The sequence below is a fragment of the Pholis gunnellus genome (genome assembly GCF_910591455.1).
Source record: "Pholis gunnellus genome assembly, chromosome: 8".
Taxonomy (NCBI): Eukaryota; Metazoa; Chordata; class Actinopteri; order Perciformes; family Pholidae; genus Pholis; species Pholis gunnellus.
Genome location: NC_136534.1, coordinates 14099225 through 14112938, shown reverse-complemented (window position 1 = coordinate 14112938; position 13714 = coordinate 14099225). Strand labels below are relative to the sequence as shown.

The following is a 13714-nucleotide window of genomic DNA, read 5'->3' as shown; positions in this document are numbered from 1 at the left end:
CCTTCCTGTGAGGCCTGCTCCTAATGACAGAGGCTTCTGTAGTCTGTGTGGCCCGACTCAGTTTTCTCTAATCGAAACCACCATCTCCATATGTCTCCCATCACAACTTCCAAAGCATTTGATTAGACTCCCGGCAACAGGAACAAATTAATTAATGTCTTTATTCCTGCCTGTGTGATGATGTGCATGCTCACGTACACCCACACACACACAGCCCATGTAATTGTCTTCATCCAGTTTTTGATTGCATTCAAAACCCAAACATGTTGAGAGTGATCTCATTCCTACCTGCATTCCCGCTTAATGATTTCCACCTGAGAACTATAATCTGCTTTTATTGACCCATCATTCACCTTGTGTTTTTATTCAGGGAGCACGGGATAAAAAGAGCAAAAAGAAACCCCAGTCCATAAAGTAGCATGCTACAAGCCGACGCACATGTTGGGAGGTCTTCCACCTTAATTACTTGTGTTTTCTCTTCATAAATGTTGGAACAGGAGGTTTCCCTTGCAGAGTGAGAAAGGAGAAAGGGAACAAATGAGAAGGAAGTGCTGTTGATGTTGTTGTGCTGCTGTGTTTCGTGACTGCAGATGGCCATTACGCATACTGTAAACTCAAAGGCTTCTCATGAAAATACCAGGGGACAAAAATGAAAGATGGGTCCCTGTATCCTTACATATGGCAGGCAGTGATGTGGCGGTGCTGGCACACACGAGACTGTGGTCTCACAGATGGCTACAGTTTGTCTGAGCTCAGTCTGACCGCCGTCACCTCTCACAGAGTCTGTGGCCTTTGCTGACCAGTGAGACGGGCTTCGGGCTCTCTGAGACAGGGAATAAATGCAGACATGGGCAAGGCTGGCTGGGTCCATGAGGTCCACGGTCCAGCTTTGACCAGACCAGAGCTTTGCTGCACACGCTGACCTTTATTCCGGCAAAAGCTACACAAAAACACATCCAACCCAGAATCCACCTGTTTTATCCAGATAGGAAAGTCATTTATCATCACTCCCTGAGCTGAACTTCAGCTATGCTTGAGATCGTGACAGGGTGAGAGTAAATGGGGTTATCGGTGGTATCATTGCCAAAATAGAGCTTTGGCATTAAGCAGATACTCTACCATTCTTTAGCTTTTATCTCCCCTATGCCCTATGTTTTGTTTTTGACTTATGTTAGTCCTCTTGTTGCAACAGTACGGGTCGGCTAAGTGGGTGATGTGGGTTTTTCCTCCCAGCTTATTAGCAAAACCATGGTATCATACTGTACTGTTTTCTTTTCAACATGAGCATCTCTTCATCCCACATGAAAGTTTTTGATTTGATTGTGCATTGTAAAACAGTTTTATAGACGATCACCAATATGACTCTATGGATCCTCCCCTCCAGCTTTTTGTCTGACAGCTCCACTCCTGAAGAAAACACAGTGTAATTTACAGCGGTGTGTGCAGGGCTGTCCTGCCCAGTGGGGTCCTTGTGGGTTTCCTGGCTGTGCTTTGGATGTGGTTTATGTGTTCTGCCTGCGGTGCGAAGCATGAGCAGCGGTAGTCATCCTTTACATTTTATGGCACTTTCTGGAAACAAAGGCATGCGAACAGATGAGTAGCTGAGTGTGTTAGATGTGTTTGCAGATGGAAAATGAGAACGGTTCGTGGCTTTATTGTCAAATTTGTTTGCAAATAATTTGTTATCTGTCTAGCAGTGAGTGAGTGAGTGAGTGGGGACGGGTCTTGGGTTGAGATTGGCATGCAGAGTTAGATAAAAAGTGACATATGACTTGAGCGAAAAAAAGCATTACTGGAATGTACTGGCACTGACACAGAGACTCCGAAGGTATCCGAAAAAAAGCACAAGACAGATTTGCTTCTAAAAGTTGTCTTCTCAGCAGTAGCAAAGCCGGTGAAGTCCTGGCCTGTCTGAATGTACCAGGCCCCACAGCAGGCGTTCTCTTCGTTCCTCTACTCTGGGTAGTTGAGCACATTCCTGATGATTATAGAAATTCCGCTACTACCTTTATGATTGTTATAATTACGAGACCATTACATCCCTGTAGCTATTCCAGCTGAGAAAACGTGACTGTGTTTTGCAATTCAAGAGCAGAAAACAGCTGCTCCCTATATGGTACATTAACATAAGGCATAAAAAAACAAAACCCTCACTCTGTTGAGTCATTTCCCTGTCGGGTTCTTGTCAGTAAAAGCCCGAGGGGAATGTAAAGATGACAGGAAAACAAAATGGGCTGCTTGTCCTCAGCTGCACTCATGCATTTGTTATTGTTTATTTTTTATTTTAAGCAAGTCTTGTTTTGCGGTATGTAGACTAATTGACAACATGATTCGATGGCTCTTTGTGGACTAATTGTTGACATTAAAAGGGTGCATTACATCAATCTTAAGGCCAGGCCGTAAAGAGCTACAAGTGGCCAGAATGTTTTGCAGTGTCCAAACTATGTGTTATTCATCATAACTTCCTTTGTTCTTCTCGCCCTAAGTTTGCCATGGCCCAATAATAAACCCATGGCAAATGTTCCATAGTCTTCTTTCAGGTAAACGAAGACTATGAGAGTCGGGGTTTCACAAACATTTCCTCTGACGACATTTGTGTCTAGGTTCTTTTCCTAAAGAGAGAAATGCAGAGGGACCATACTTTTGGGTGCATATCTGTGCCAAATGGTATGGAACTAATCTCTACTGAGCTATTTCTCATTAGAGATGGGCCTCCAGGAGGTGCATCGTTGTGTGGACTGTGAACAGGGACAGGGCAGGGACTGTCTGTTCCTGCAGATGGGCTTCATTTAGTGTTGGGCAGGAATAACTTTCTGACAGTTTTGTTGAGGTGAATGGCACTCTGCATGGAAGATTTTTCACTGCCATGCTGTAGCTGATTGACACACACACACACACACACACACACACACACACACACACACACACACACATGAATCATGCTCCTGGGATGTATTCAAACCCACTGGCAGCCCAGGTGCTGATGCATCACTGCTGTAGTGCTGTGCTGTGATCTGGGCTTCAATGGTTGTTCAGCAGTGCTGGGTGTAATTTATCTGTTGACTGATTAACATTCAATGTCCACGAGGAAGCGCAGTTACGGCTTTGACAGGAACAAGAGCACAAGACTTGGGTTGAAGTAGGACCACAAATCAAGCTTGCTTTGTATTGTGAAGGTGTGATGAGTAACCCAGAGTGTCTTCATCTGGCTTTTCGCTCCAGTGATCTGAGAGCTTGTCTGTTTAGAGATCCCTAATCTAAACTCTGAGTCATCTCCCCGAGGTGGAGGGCAATGGATGTGGCCCTACCTTGACCTGCAGGGGAGGGTGCAAAAGTTAAAAAGCTTTAGCTGCTTTTCACATGATGTAGAATCAACCACAGATGCATGTAAAGAGTAAATATATAAAACTGTATTGACTTTTAAAAAAATGTCAAAGTAATTTATTTGAGATACATTGAAATTGACGGAGAAGAGCAGTCATCTTTCTGCATAAAAGCACAGGAAGCATAAAAAGTACATGGTGTTGTTTAGCTCTTTGGGGGTATTTCTACATGAATGAGTTATTATTTATTTATATATCACTTTTATCAATAGAGTGTTTTACCACAATGATGATGATTGTAAAACTGAATCAGAGAGTAAAAAAAAAATGAGTAAAGTACTATTGCAAATAACATGTCAGTTTTGAGAGGAGATTTAAAAGATGATGCTGACTTGGCAACCCTGAGATATTCAGGCTGGGAGTTCCACAGCTGGGGGCCCGAGCCAAAAAGGCCCGGTCACAGTTCCTTCCTGTCATATGTAAACACACAAATCACCAACATCGCACAGCTTCCCCTCGTAATACCTCCGGATGATTTATTCCTTTTGGATGTTGCCAGTGACTGGCTGGGACTCTTAAAAGCCCAATACTCATCTGCTCATTATACATCCGACCCATGTACGGCACTGAGTGCACAAAACATTCAAAGAACTCGGCTGCACTTGTACCAAATACCATTAGAGTCATAAATTTGAAACAAGACATCGTCTAAAGATAAGCAACTCTGCTGGAACCGTTTGATTTCAGTATGCAGCGTCATCAAGTGGGAGCCTTTTAACCACATATGGCCCAATACCAGGTTGTCTGGATTACAGATGCATCTCCAATGTCCAATAATATATGTGTAATAAGTGTTTAGATTTACACTACTGTGCACAACCTTACCCTGTGATGACATGTCCTGGAACATAGCAGCAAGATGTTTGACTCATATTTAGCATTATTGAGACCAATATATTATTTTATTTTTTTCTAGTGTTGACATGCTCTCTCTGAAATTTTCCTTTTCACAATGGGGTTGGATTTTACAGTGATAAACCCTGCCTGTCCGGTCAGGACTGCCACAGCTGCGGTGGTGCCACGAACAGGCTAGAGACACATTGCAGTGCTTTATGTAGCGTGTGTGTGTGTGTGTGTGAGAGAGAGAGAGAGAGAGAGAGAGAGAGAGAGAGAGAGAGAGAGAGAGAGAAACTGCCTTGCTGTGTTAATGCCATGTTTGTATGCATGCAAGTCTCCTGTCAGATCTTTGCTGGCTAAGACATATCTAGCAAGAAAGTGTCTGTTAAAGGGCATTAAATGCCAACAAAAAGCAATGGGCGAATGAAAAGAAAATACTGAGAGAGAAGCAGTCAGAGAGAGTACTACACTGTACTGCACTGCTCCGGACTGAGCTCTACTGTATGCTGCTTTATCTGCAGCAGTAGAGAGGCAGGTTTTGCTGAGTCAGAGAGAGTTCACACAGCAGTGATGAGTGAGCTACAAGGATTGAGCTCAACACTGCCACTCCCTGGCAGACTCCGGAGACTGCACGCAGGGTGAAGGATCGTCAAAGTAGTTGCAGGAGATGTTCGCCTCAATCACAAGCATCTGTCATCCATCATACCTCCCCTTTAGTGCTCTGTGGTGTTTCCATAACTGATTAATGGGTGTATTGTTTCTTAGCCATTGTGGTGGCTATTGGCTTAAGTTTCTGCCTTGCCTTTGTATTATGGTAAGCTACAGATATGGCTTTGTCAGCAGGAAACATCCACTATTCACTAACTCTCCACAGATGTGCTCTGAGTTGTTCCTACTGTTCTTTTGCTCTCACTATTCCTCTTGCAGGACATTTTTCACCGTCAGCTATTGGGGATAATTGCTGCCAATGATGTGTGCATGACGCAGACATGAGGAAGGGATTTTGCAGGAGAAATGTGTAGTTCATGTGGAAACATTGTGTGTGATAGAAGGGATACACTAAAACACTAGTTGACAGGAACTCTAGGGAAGTTACAATGTTCCTGAATGCTTGTTAATTTCATTTATTCACTTTTTGTATGACAACATGGTAGAAAGATGCCATGTATTTGACTGTCAGCTGATTTTTCCACTCTTTTCCATTTCTGTCTCTCGCACAGAAAAACTCTACAACTCAACTGGACGGGATCTACGGAGAGCCCTCTTTTCCCTCAAGCAGATTTTTCAGGTAATTATATATTCGAGACAATGTTTTCATTTTTGCTGGATCCTTAAGAAATATATTTTTTACAACATTTTTCTCATGATCTCATAGGCATTGTTTTTTCAATGTGCAGCATTTGTCAGCATATGATGTACCTTTTGCCATGGCTCTGGTTATGCCTTTGAATGCTCACACACATTAACATGCAAGAACTATCTGTAGCGTGCACACATGCATCAGTGCACACATGCACACTCACACTTGGACACAGCATTGTTTTGTTGAGGCAGAGTTGTGTTGCTTAGAGTCTGCCTTCGTGGCAGCTGTGGAGTGTGCAGGTCTGGTCATACTTCACGCACTGGGCTGGGCTGGCCTGGCGGGCAGCCGGCCATAGAGGGGGAGGGTTAACCGACAGTTGGATGGAAAAGAGAGCAACAGATGCTGATGCAGGCCCAGAATAGTTTAGAATATCTCGCTTTATACGCTATGAGTGGCTTTTGGGGGATTCCATTGAAGAGTATATTGATTATTCTTGTTGTGGAATAAAATATCCCCCTGGCCTGAAATCAGTATTTCTTATTACAGTAGTGCATTGTACGTGTTGTAGTCTTCAATAACAGAGTCTTAGATTAGAGTCATCAACGAGTGTGAGAGATGCAGGTGCTTTTGTCATGGAAGACAAGATATGGAATGTTCATTGCACATGCACTAGCTATAACTGAATGTAAACAAATAGATAATTTTGTGAATGCTGAAATGACAAATGTTCTCATGCGCCCTGGCAAATGCTACATGGCATTAAGAAGTCTGTTCTCTCCACTAATTGTTTTTGTTAAAGCGATAGAAAGATTTGTCTCTTTTGTGTCATCACATTTGCTACTTGAAGCAGTCATTTGTCCATTTTCTGCATAAGACATCCATATAATGTGTTAACATTAGGTCACCAGCATAAATCAGCACTTCCTGCCTTTGTTTTGGCGGTTGATTTATTTCTTTTCACGTAAAACTCTTTTAAGTAATTGGAAAGCCTTGTTTTGAGCTGTTAAACAACACATCCCAGATCATAATTTCTCTGCATGCCAGTGATTTGCAACCAACATACACGCACTCAAAGGTTTAAGTAATGGCAGTTATGCAGTGGGAGCCGGAACTAAATCTATCAAATTTGTATTGTTTAATAGAAATAACTATTAAAACAATATAGTCTCTGGTTGTGTCTGTGATGACTCTGAATATTCCCGTGTTTCTCCTTGGCCTCTTTCCAGGATGACAAGGACCTGGTGCACGAGTTTGTGGTGGAGGAAGGACTGACGTGTTTGATAAAAGTCGGCGCTGAAGCAGACCAGAACTACCAGAATTACATCCTCAGGGGTACGTCGTCTGCAGAACAGCACCATTCCCTTTCACCAGTAAACTCACTGCATACGTTCCTCCTCTCTACGTTCTCACACCTCAATTTACAACACATGCTAATCGAGGATGTTATCAATCAATCCTGCAACACGTTTCTTTCCATAAACCTATCCAGAACCACATGTGTTTACATGCACCACGTAAATTGATGATTGTGCTTGTTCACCTTCTCACACTCACACACCTAAAGGTGTATACACAAGCTCAAATGTGTGCCACAGATAATGGAAGTTCAGCCAAGTTTAGCAGCTGGTTCATGATTCCTTCCCATGTCGGCAAGGTGAAGGATCATGTGTGTCAAGGTCAGGGAGAGGCAGGGCCAGCTTGTTCGGGGATACGAGAGGACCAAGGGATTCATAGCACCTCGCTGCAAGGTCACTACCATTTAACAGTCTGCTGTGAGGGGGCAAGTCACACATGCTTAAGTGGCTAATGAAAGTTCTGGCAGGATATTGCAAATCATAAAACTAATTTCCCCTCCTCTCTTTTTTTTAAAAACTTTCTTTCATTTATATTTTTCCTCATATGTTCCCTTATCTTTCGATGGAAATTGCTGCACTTCTGTCGAGCAACTTAAGCCAGAACAGTTATCAGTTATTATCATTTTTCAAAGTGAATTCAACTTTTGTGGTTTAAGGTTCCATATAAGACTACAATGTCATAGTCCAGACACCTCTGTTGTTATTTATTCATAATTCCTTGTTTAAAGGAGTCACAGTGCACTTGACCCTTATGATTTGGGGAGCACATTTCAACCAGATGTTACCCCCACTCATGTTTATTCAATTAGATGATGCATGTTCATAAATGCTTGCCCTCAAATTTTCCAACCTGTTCATAGTTGACCTTTTCTGTTATTGAAAAAAACCAAAGAGCAAAGGGCAGAAGTCTGTGACAAAGTACTGGTACTGCCCACTGGGCTAGTTTTAAACATGAACGTGACCCCTGCCAGGACTGCAGGTTCTGAAGTTTGATGTGTGATGCTTCATCTGGACTTGGACTGGTCCCTAACTCAGACGGATGCATCGCACAGGGTAAAAGGCTACGAGGATGAGAATGACAGGCTTTTGGAAACTTGACCACATGTAAGAGTTGTTAGTGTCATTGTGCTGTGAATGATGAGACCACTTCTTATATTTTTTCACTCCTCCTTATCGTGCTGTCCTTTTTTTTCGCGTTACCTCCCAGAGAATTCAGATAAAACATCTGTGTCAGTGTGTTTCTGTGGGACTCTCTTTAAACTTTGATGTGCTAATTTATCACTTCATCTCTGCAGACTCTGCAATTTCCCCTCATGTATCTCTGCATCACCATGAGAGACTAAACCAAACTACCATTCTCCCAAAAGCCTGTTTAGCCTGTTTCAACTCCTGACCTAATTTCCCCTGACCAGGTGAGGAAATGTGGAGTAGCAGATGCCGTTCCCTCGTGAGCCATGAGTTGGAGAACACAAGTCGAGAATGTGCTGGAACGCAGATGCACAGGTCCGAAATCTATATAGATCTGGCTGCTTTACTGTTGATGACTTCCAAGAGGAGCTATATCTTAAGGATTCCCAGGAGGCAAATATATTAGATGCATGACATTTTTACATGTGCAGAGAGAGAGAGAACCAACAACAGTAATTGCTTTGGTATCAAACATTGATCACGACGTGGGTTTTTTACTATAAGGTCTTTGAGTTGAGGCCAGTAAAGGTATGCAGCCTCTGTCTGGTGTGCATTAAAAAAACCTCCCGACAAAACAATCTTGCTCTCTTTCATGAATAAAAATCAATCTTATGGTTCTTTTGTAGATGAAAAAAAGCCCCAGTCACACGTGCACAGCAGTCTGCATGCGTTTTACAAGAACAGGTTCCCAGCCTTCACTCTCTGGAACATTGCCGACATTGTAAATGGTAGTTCCTCCCAGCAATCTACACCATCTCACTTTTTTCTTTTTACTCACTTTTTTTTTATTCCTTCTTTTCAAAGCCCTTGAGGTGTCTGTGGCCAGTCAGTGCTCCATCAGTGATGTGGGTATTTTCGGGGTCTGCATGGCTGGGGTCCATCCCCTCTACGGGCCCCTCACACCTGGCTCGGAGGGCTTCCAGGGCTGGACTTGGCTCCTTGGAGGCGTGCGTTTTGGGCCCAGGGGAAAGCCTGTATGCCTTTATCACCCCATCAGTGGGAAAGGGTGTGAGGTCACTTTTTTCAGAGGTGCCTATGCCATCTGGTCCTCCTGTACGCCTTACACTCAGTCATAGGGAAGTGCTGCAAACACGCAGGGGCCAAGAAGGTAATGAAGGGCTCATTAGGGATATTCTTCATTTTGAAATAAGTATTTGAGGTTATGTTTAATTCAACACAGAACATCGATGTTCATTTATAATCTTTCTAAAACAGTTGTTGAAATCATAAATCTTTAGTTGATGAAGTGAATGTTGAGGGAATATTTCATATTTAATGTTTTATGTTAAATTAGAATTTTGTTTCTCAAACTGCAGAGGTCTCATGGGGTTGTAAAGTGATATTTCTTTTTCACTCTATTACTTCTTAAACTATTTATTTATACATTTTAAGCTGCGTTCAAAGTTTTTGCCCCTTAATCTTCAACCCAGGTTTTGAAAAACGTATGCAACCTTTTCTTTGAGTCCAAATATTTAAAAACAAGTAAAGAAAATGTCTTTACAGCAATGCTAGAAGCAAACAAATAAATATATACATAGGTTGTCACAGTAACACGTAAGTGTTGACCGCACAGTAAGTACTCCAACTGCCATAAAATGAAAGCAGATTGTGCAAAAGGTCAAAGAAGTTTCTGCTCTGAACTCTAACTTCTTCACTGTGGTAAGAAAAAGATCCCTATGGTCCTTATTATCATGAGCAAAACTGGGAGACAAGGTGGAAAACGAATAACAAGGTTTTTTCCTGGATCATTGTTCCACTTGTAGTATTTACAACAAGAGCCCTAACAAAAGTAACAACTCTGTTTAATTGGTATCGGTAAAACGCAGAAGCAGAGAGAGAGCACATTAAAGACAAACCAATTACAAACAACTTGAAGCAATTATTCCCGGTTTTGAAATGTTCACTGTTGACATTCATCACCATAAGCTATGTTTTTTAGCAACACTTTCTATGTTTGCCCTTCCTCGAGGCCATTGCCATTTCTGTCTGCACACTGTTGTTTATAAAACACCAGCCGTCTCTAAGTCTCAGTGGAACCAAGTTGGAAGTCAAGCTTACATTTTTGATCTATTGGAAATTAGGGAAGCAATCTTTTCCTTTTTTTTTACACCTTTAGAAGAAGTCTTGGATACATTTCTGGGAAAATATATTCTTAAACATTACTTATATCACCCAGAGGGCCATATTTCCTCACATGCTGTATTATATTATATGTAATGTAGGCTTTCACGCTACAAGTTGTATTCGTGAATTTATAGCATCCACAGTAATGGGCGTTGTGCCGCGAAAAGTCCAAAAGTATTACTGTATCAAATATATCATCATGCCCATATTTCATTATGTATCATCTCTCTCTTTCTATCTGCGTACGTCTCTCTCTCACCTGCTACCATTTTCAGATCCTCTGTTTTTAATGACATGGCAGTTATGATGCCATAAGTTACAGCACCTTGACTTCCTTGTTTCCAGAGGGAGCTGCTCAGAGGGCTGTGGTGGGAAAGAGAGATGTGCTCTAGTCAAGTATTTCATTGCCTCTTAAACTGTCTGGGACCTGGAACACTGCTCCAAAAACAGCGCTCAGTCCAGCTTTTAGTGTCACACACAGCAGTCATTTTAGTGGACAGCAGCCTTTTTTAACAAGTGCACCTGAAACACAAGACCCTTTTGTTTAAGTTGACGTTGTTCACTGTGTTTCCCCGTGTGGTGGCTTTACATTTTACATGTGGCAGATCAGCAAGTCAGAACATCAAGTGACACGTCGGTGTACCAAAAGTGTGTGTCGCTGTGTACAAACACAATAGCTGCTAAATGCTCTTGTTCACGCCTCCTTTGTAGTATAATGAGTTTAATCAGTGAAACCAGCTGCTCTGGTGAGAAGTTGGATAGAAAACCTACAAATCACTAGACCTCCAATGTATAAAGCCACAGTAAGAACAGATAATAGGGATAATCAACCATTAGAAAACTTTTACTGTAAGTTGATATCTTTGTAACTATGTAAGCTTGATAATCAACAGATAATTTGTAAAATTAAAAGTTTAAATGTTTGACTGGCTTCCAGATAGAAATGATGTCCTGTAGCTAATGTCACTACTACTACGAATCTTTCCATTGTCCCATTTCATACTTGAGTGACATTTTATTTCTCTTGATTTAGAATTAGGATCATTGTCTTTTTGTTGCACTCTGACCCAATTTCTTAACATATTTAACAGAGCGCAACTGAATTCTCCCCTCGCTGGTTTGACCATTTCGCTGAGCATTAAGTGGAAATCCAGGCGTAGTTGGGTGACGTTGGAAGCTCTTGTTAGAAACAGTGTGTTTTGTGTTGTCTGGCTGTGTTAGAGGTCGTCAGTTCTAGAGGGGGGAGACCTTTACTATGGCCCATCGTCTGGATAAACATTTCCATTCTGTCTGGCCTGGGTTAGGAGGCTTCGTGCAAATGTATTATAGGTCATTATAGGTGTAATCCTTTCCTCGTTTGAGTGAGCTATGATAAAAGGACATTTGAGACGGAAAACACAGGAACCGCTGACACACATATATGTTCAAGCCCTGTGTTTGGAGCGAGAAGGAGCTCTCCGGGAATGCCCTTGTCGTACCAATCGAAACTTGAACTCCTGGTTTGTAATGAGATCCCATGGGAACACATGCATGTTTTCTACCCGATCTCCTGCAACCCTCAGAGCCAGCCACTGCTCCTGCTTCCCCTTGCTGCAAACTCACCTACAGTCACTCATCCATGATGCCGCTCTTGTGCTTTTAAAGGTTAATTCATTCACACTTGTGTTTTGTTGTTCAAAGGTTTGTTTTTGATTTGTTTACTTCATCATAAAAGTTTAAACTTTAACCTAACTAACAAACTAACTCTCAAAGAAATTCCCCAGAAATATGTTCATGAATTTCAAAGAGAAAACCAATTATATTTTTATATAGCATCTTATATTTAGCGTCTTTCCCTGCCTCAGACTTCTCTCTTTTTTGGATTACAGAAATGACTTAATTTGCTCAAAGTAAATTTAGGAAATGAGGGTAAGACATGGTTTCAGCCGACAACCTCTCACCTGTCTGTGCTCCACTGGCAACACTGACAAACAAACACCGTGTGCTCTATGGACTGTTTCATACACCACCTGTCACTTTAACATTACCCACAGGATAGCACTTGGAGGAATCAAGTAAAAAAGAAATTGACCGGTAAAAAAACCAAACATATGCTGTTGTCATGTTTTTGGTTCAGATTAGTCCCACCCTGTCCTTTCTCTGTGTCAGACCCTGCAGACCCCCACAGCCCCCTTTAGATCCCCCTCACTTGAGCAGACGGCTTGCATCTGAACCCAATTCAACCCCACCTGCCTGACCTAAATTCTGCCTTTCCCCCTTTTTCTTCTCCCTTCATCTGTAGAAGTTTTCAGCCTTAGCAAACCGACTGGCAGTGGAATCATAACGCTGCGCTGCGGTATGTTTTACTTTAACAGAATTCAGTATACAAGCCAATTATATTCTTAGGAGGTTTGATTTGGTTCATTTCTAAAGCTCTTACTTTATCATCTCTGACCTTGCCGTCTACGATACATAAACTATAATTTGGAAAATAAATACATCGTTTGCAGTAATGTAGCACACAGGCAGATAGACTGAAAGCCTCAGCACTGGAGTGGGTTTTACGGCTGATTCCTGTGAGCTGACTGTTTTCTGGGACTGAATTCAGCATATGGCTGGCCAGAACCAGAGCGAATCACACCACTACTCTCTCAAGAGTTGTAAGAATTTACCGCAGCTCGTCTTTCAGATCACTCTACAAGTGGGTGGATGGCATGCAGTAGCTTTTCTCCAAAGTCTTCCCCACTTGGACGGGATGGGAAAAGCTCATCTGTTGGGCTTTCCCCTGTTGTTCATTGTCCTAACAGGATTTTCTGAAATGCAGTACTGTATAAACTGAAATCTGTCTGCTTTATACTATTTTTAATGCAGCGGAAATGGAGAAATATTACATGTATTAGCATTTTGACTTTGTTTGCAGCGTTGTAGTCTACTCGGCTCACGGTGCCTGTAGAGCTTGCTCAGCCAAATACTGGAAAGGCTCCCCTGCCTTACTTCATGCTATTGTTCCGTGAGGTTTGTTTGTCCGTCTGTAGGGAATTTGTTTTGGCTTAGGCCCTCAGTATATTGTGTCAAATACTGGCAAACAAGAAAATGGAAGCATCCCCCTGTTGTTTTACTGTATGGAGCAGTCAGCTCTGAATTGGTCTGGCGGAGGCAGTTTGTCTGGCTCTAACGGTCTGCGTGATTACCTGAATAACAATTGGAACGTGTCATGAACATGTCTTATTCAGTTAATAATTGTTGTGCGTATTAACTGGTCTTTTTATGGTCGACAGGCTCTAAATGAGAAGTTAGCTAGAGGCAATGATGTAGCCATGTTAGATGTCAGTAATGTCATATTCAAGCGCTTGCTGGATCAATATGGACGAACCAGTAAAGGGTCTGTGTCTCTTTTCATGTGTTCCCAAAGTCTAGTGTGGACACTACTCTTTGAATTTAAAATGATCGACTATAATTATGGTGCCACAATAGAACAAGAATCTACATTAAAAGATATATTTTTCCAGACTTTGCAATAAACCCCAATTAGCTCAGGTGGGTTC

At 42.0% G+C, this 13714-nt stretch overlaps 1 protein-coding gene across 3 annotated transcripts in view; it reads left to right on the top strand.

Moving 5' to 3' along the window:
• Positions 1 to 13714, top strand: part of fhod3b (formin homology 2 domain containing 3b) — a 78160-nt gene that overhangs the window by 40727 nt on the left and 23719 nt on the right. For all 3 annotated transcript variants that reach the window (XM_079165249.1, XM_079165248.1, XM_079165247.1), the window contains exons 4-5: positions 5441 to 5508; positions 6750 to 6855. In XM_079165249.1, coding sequence (XP_079021375.1) covers positions 5441 to 5508; positions 6750 to 6855 — 174 coding nt within the window. The remainder of the gene's footprint in view (positions 1 to 5440; positions 5509 to 6749; positions 6856 to 13714) is intronic.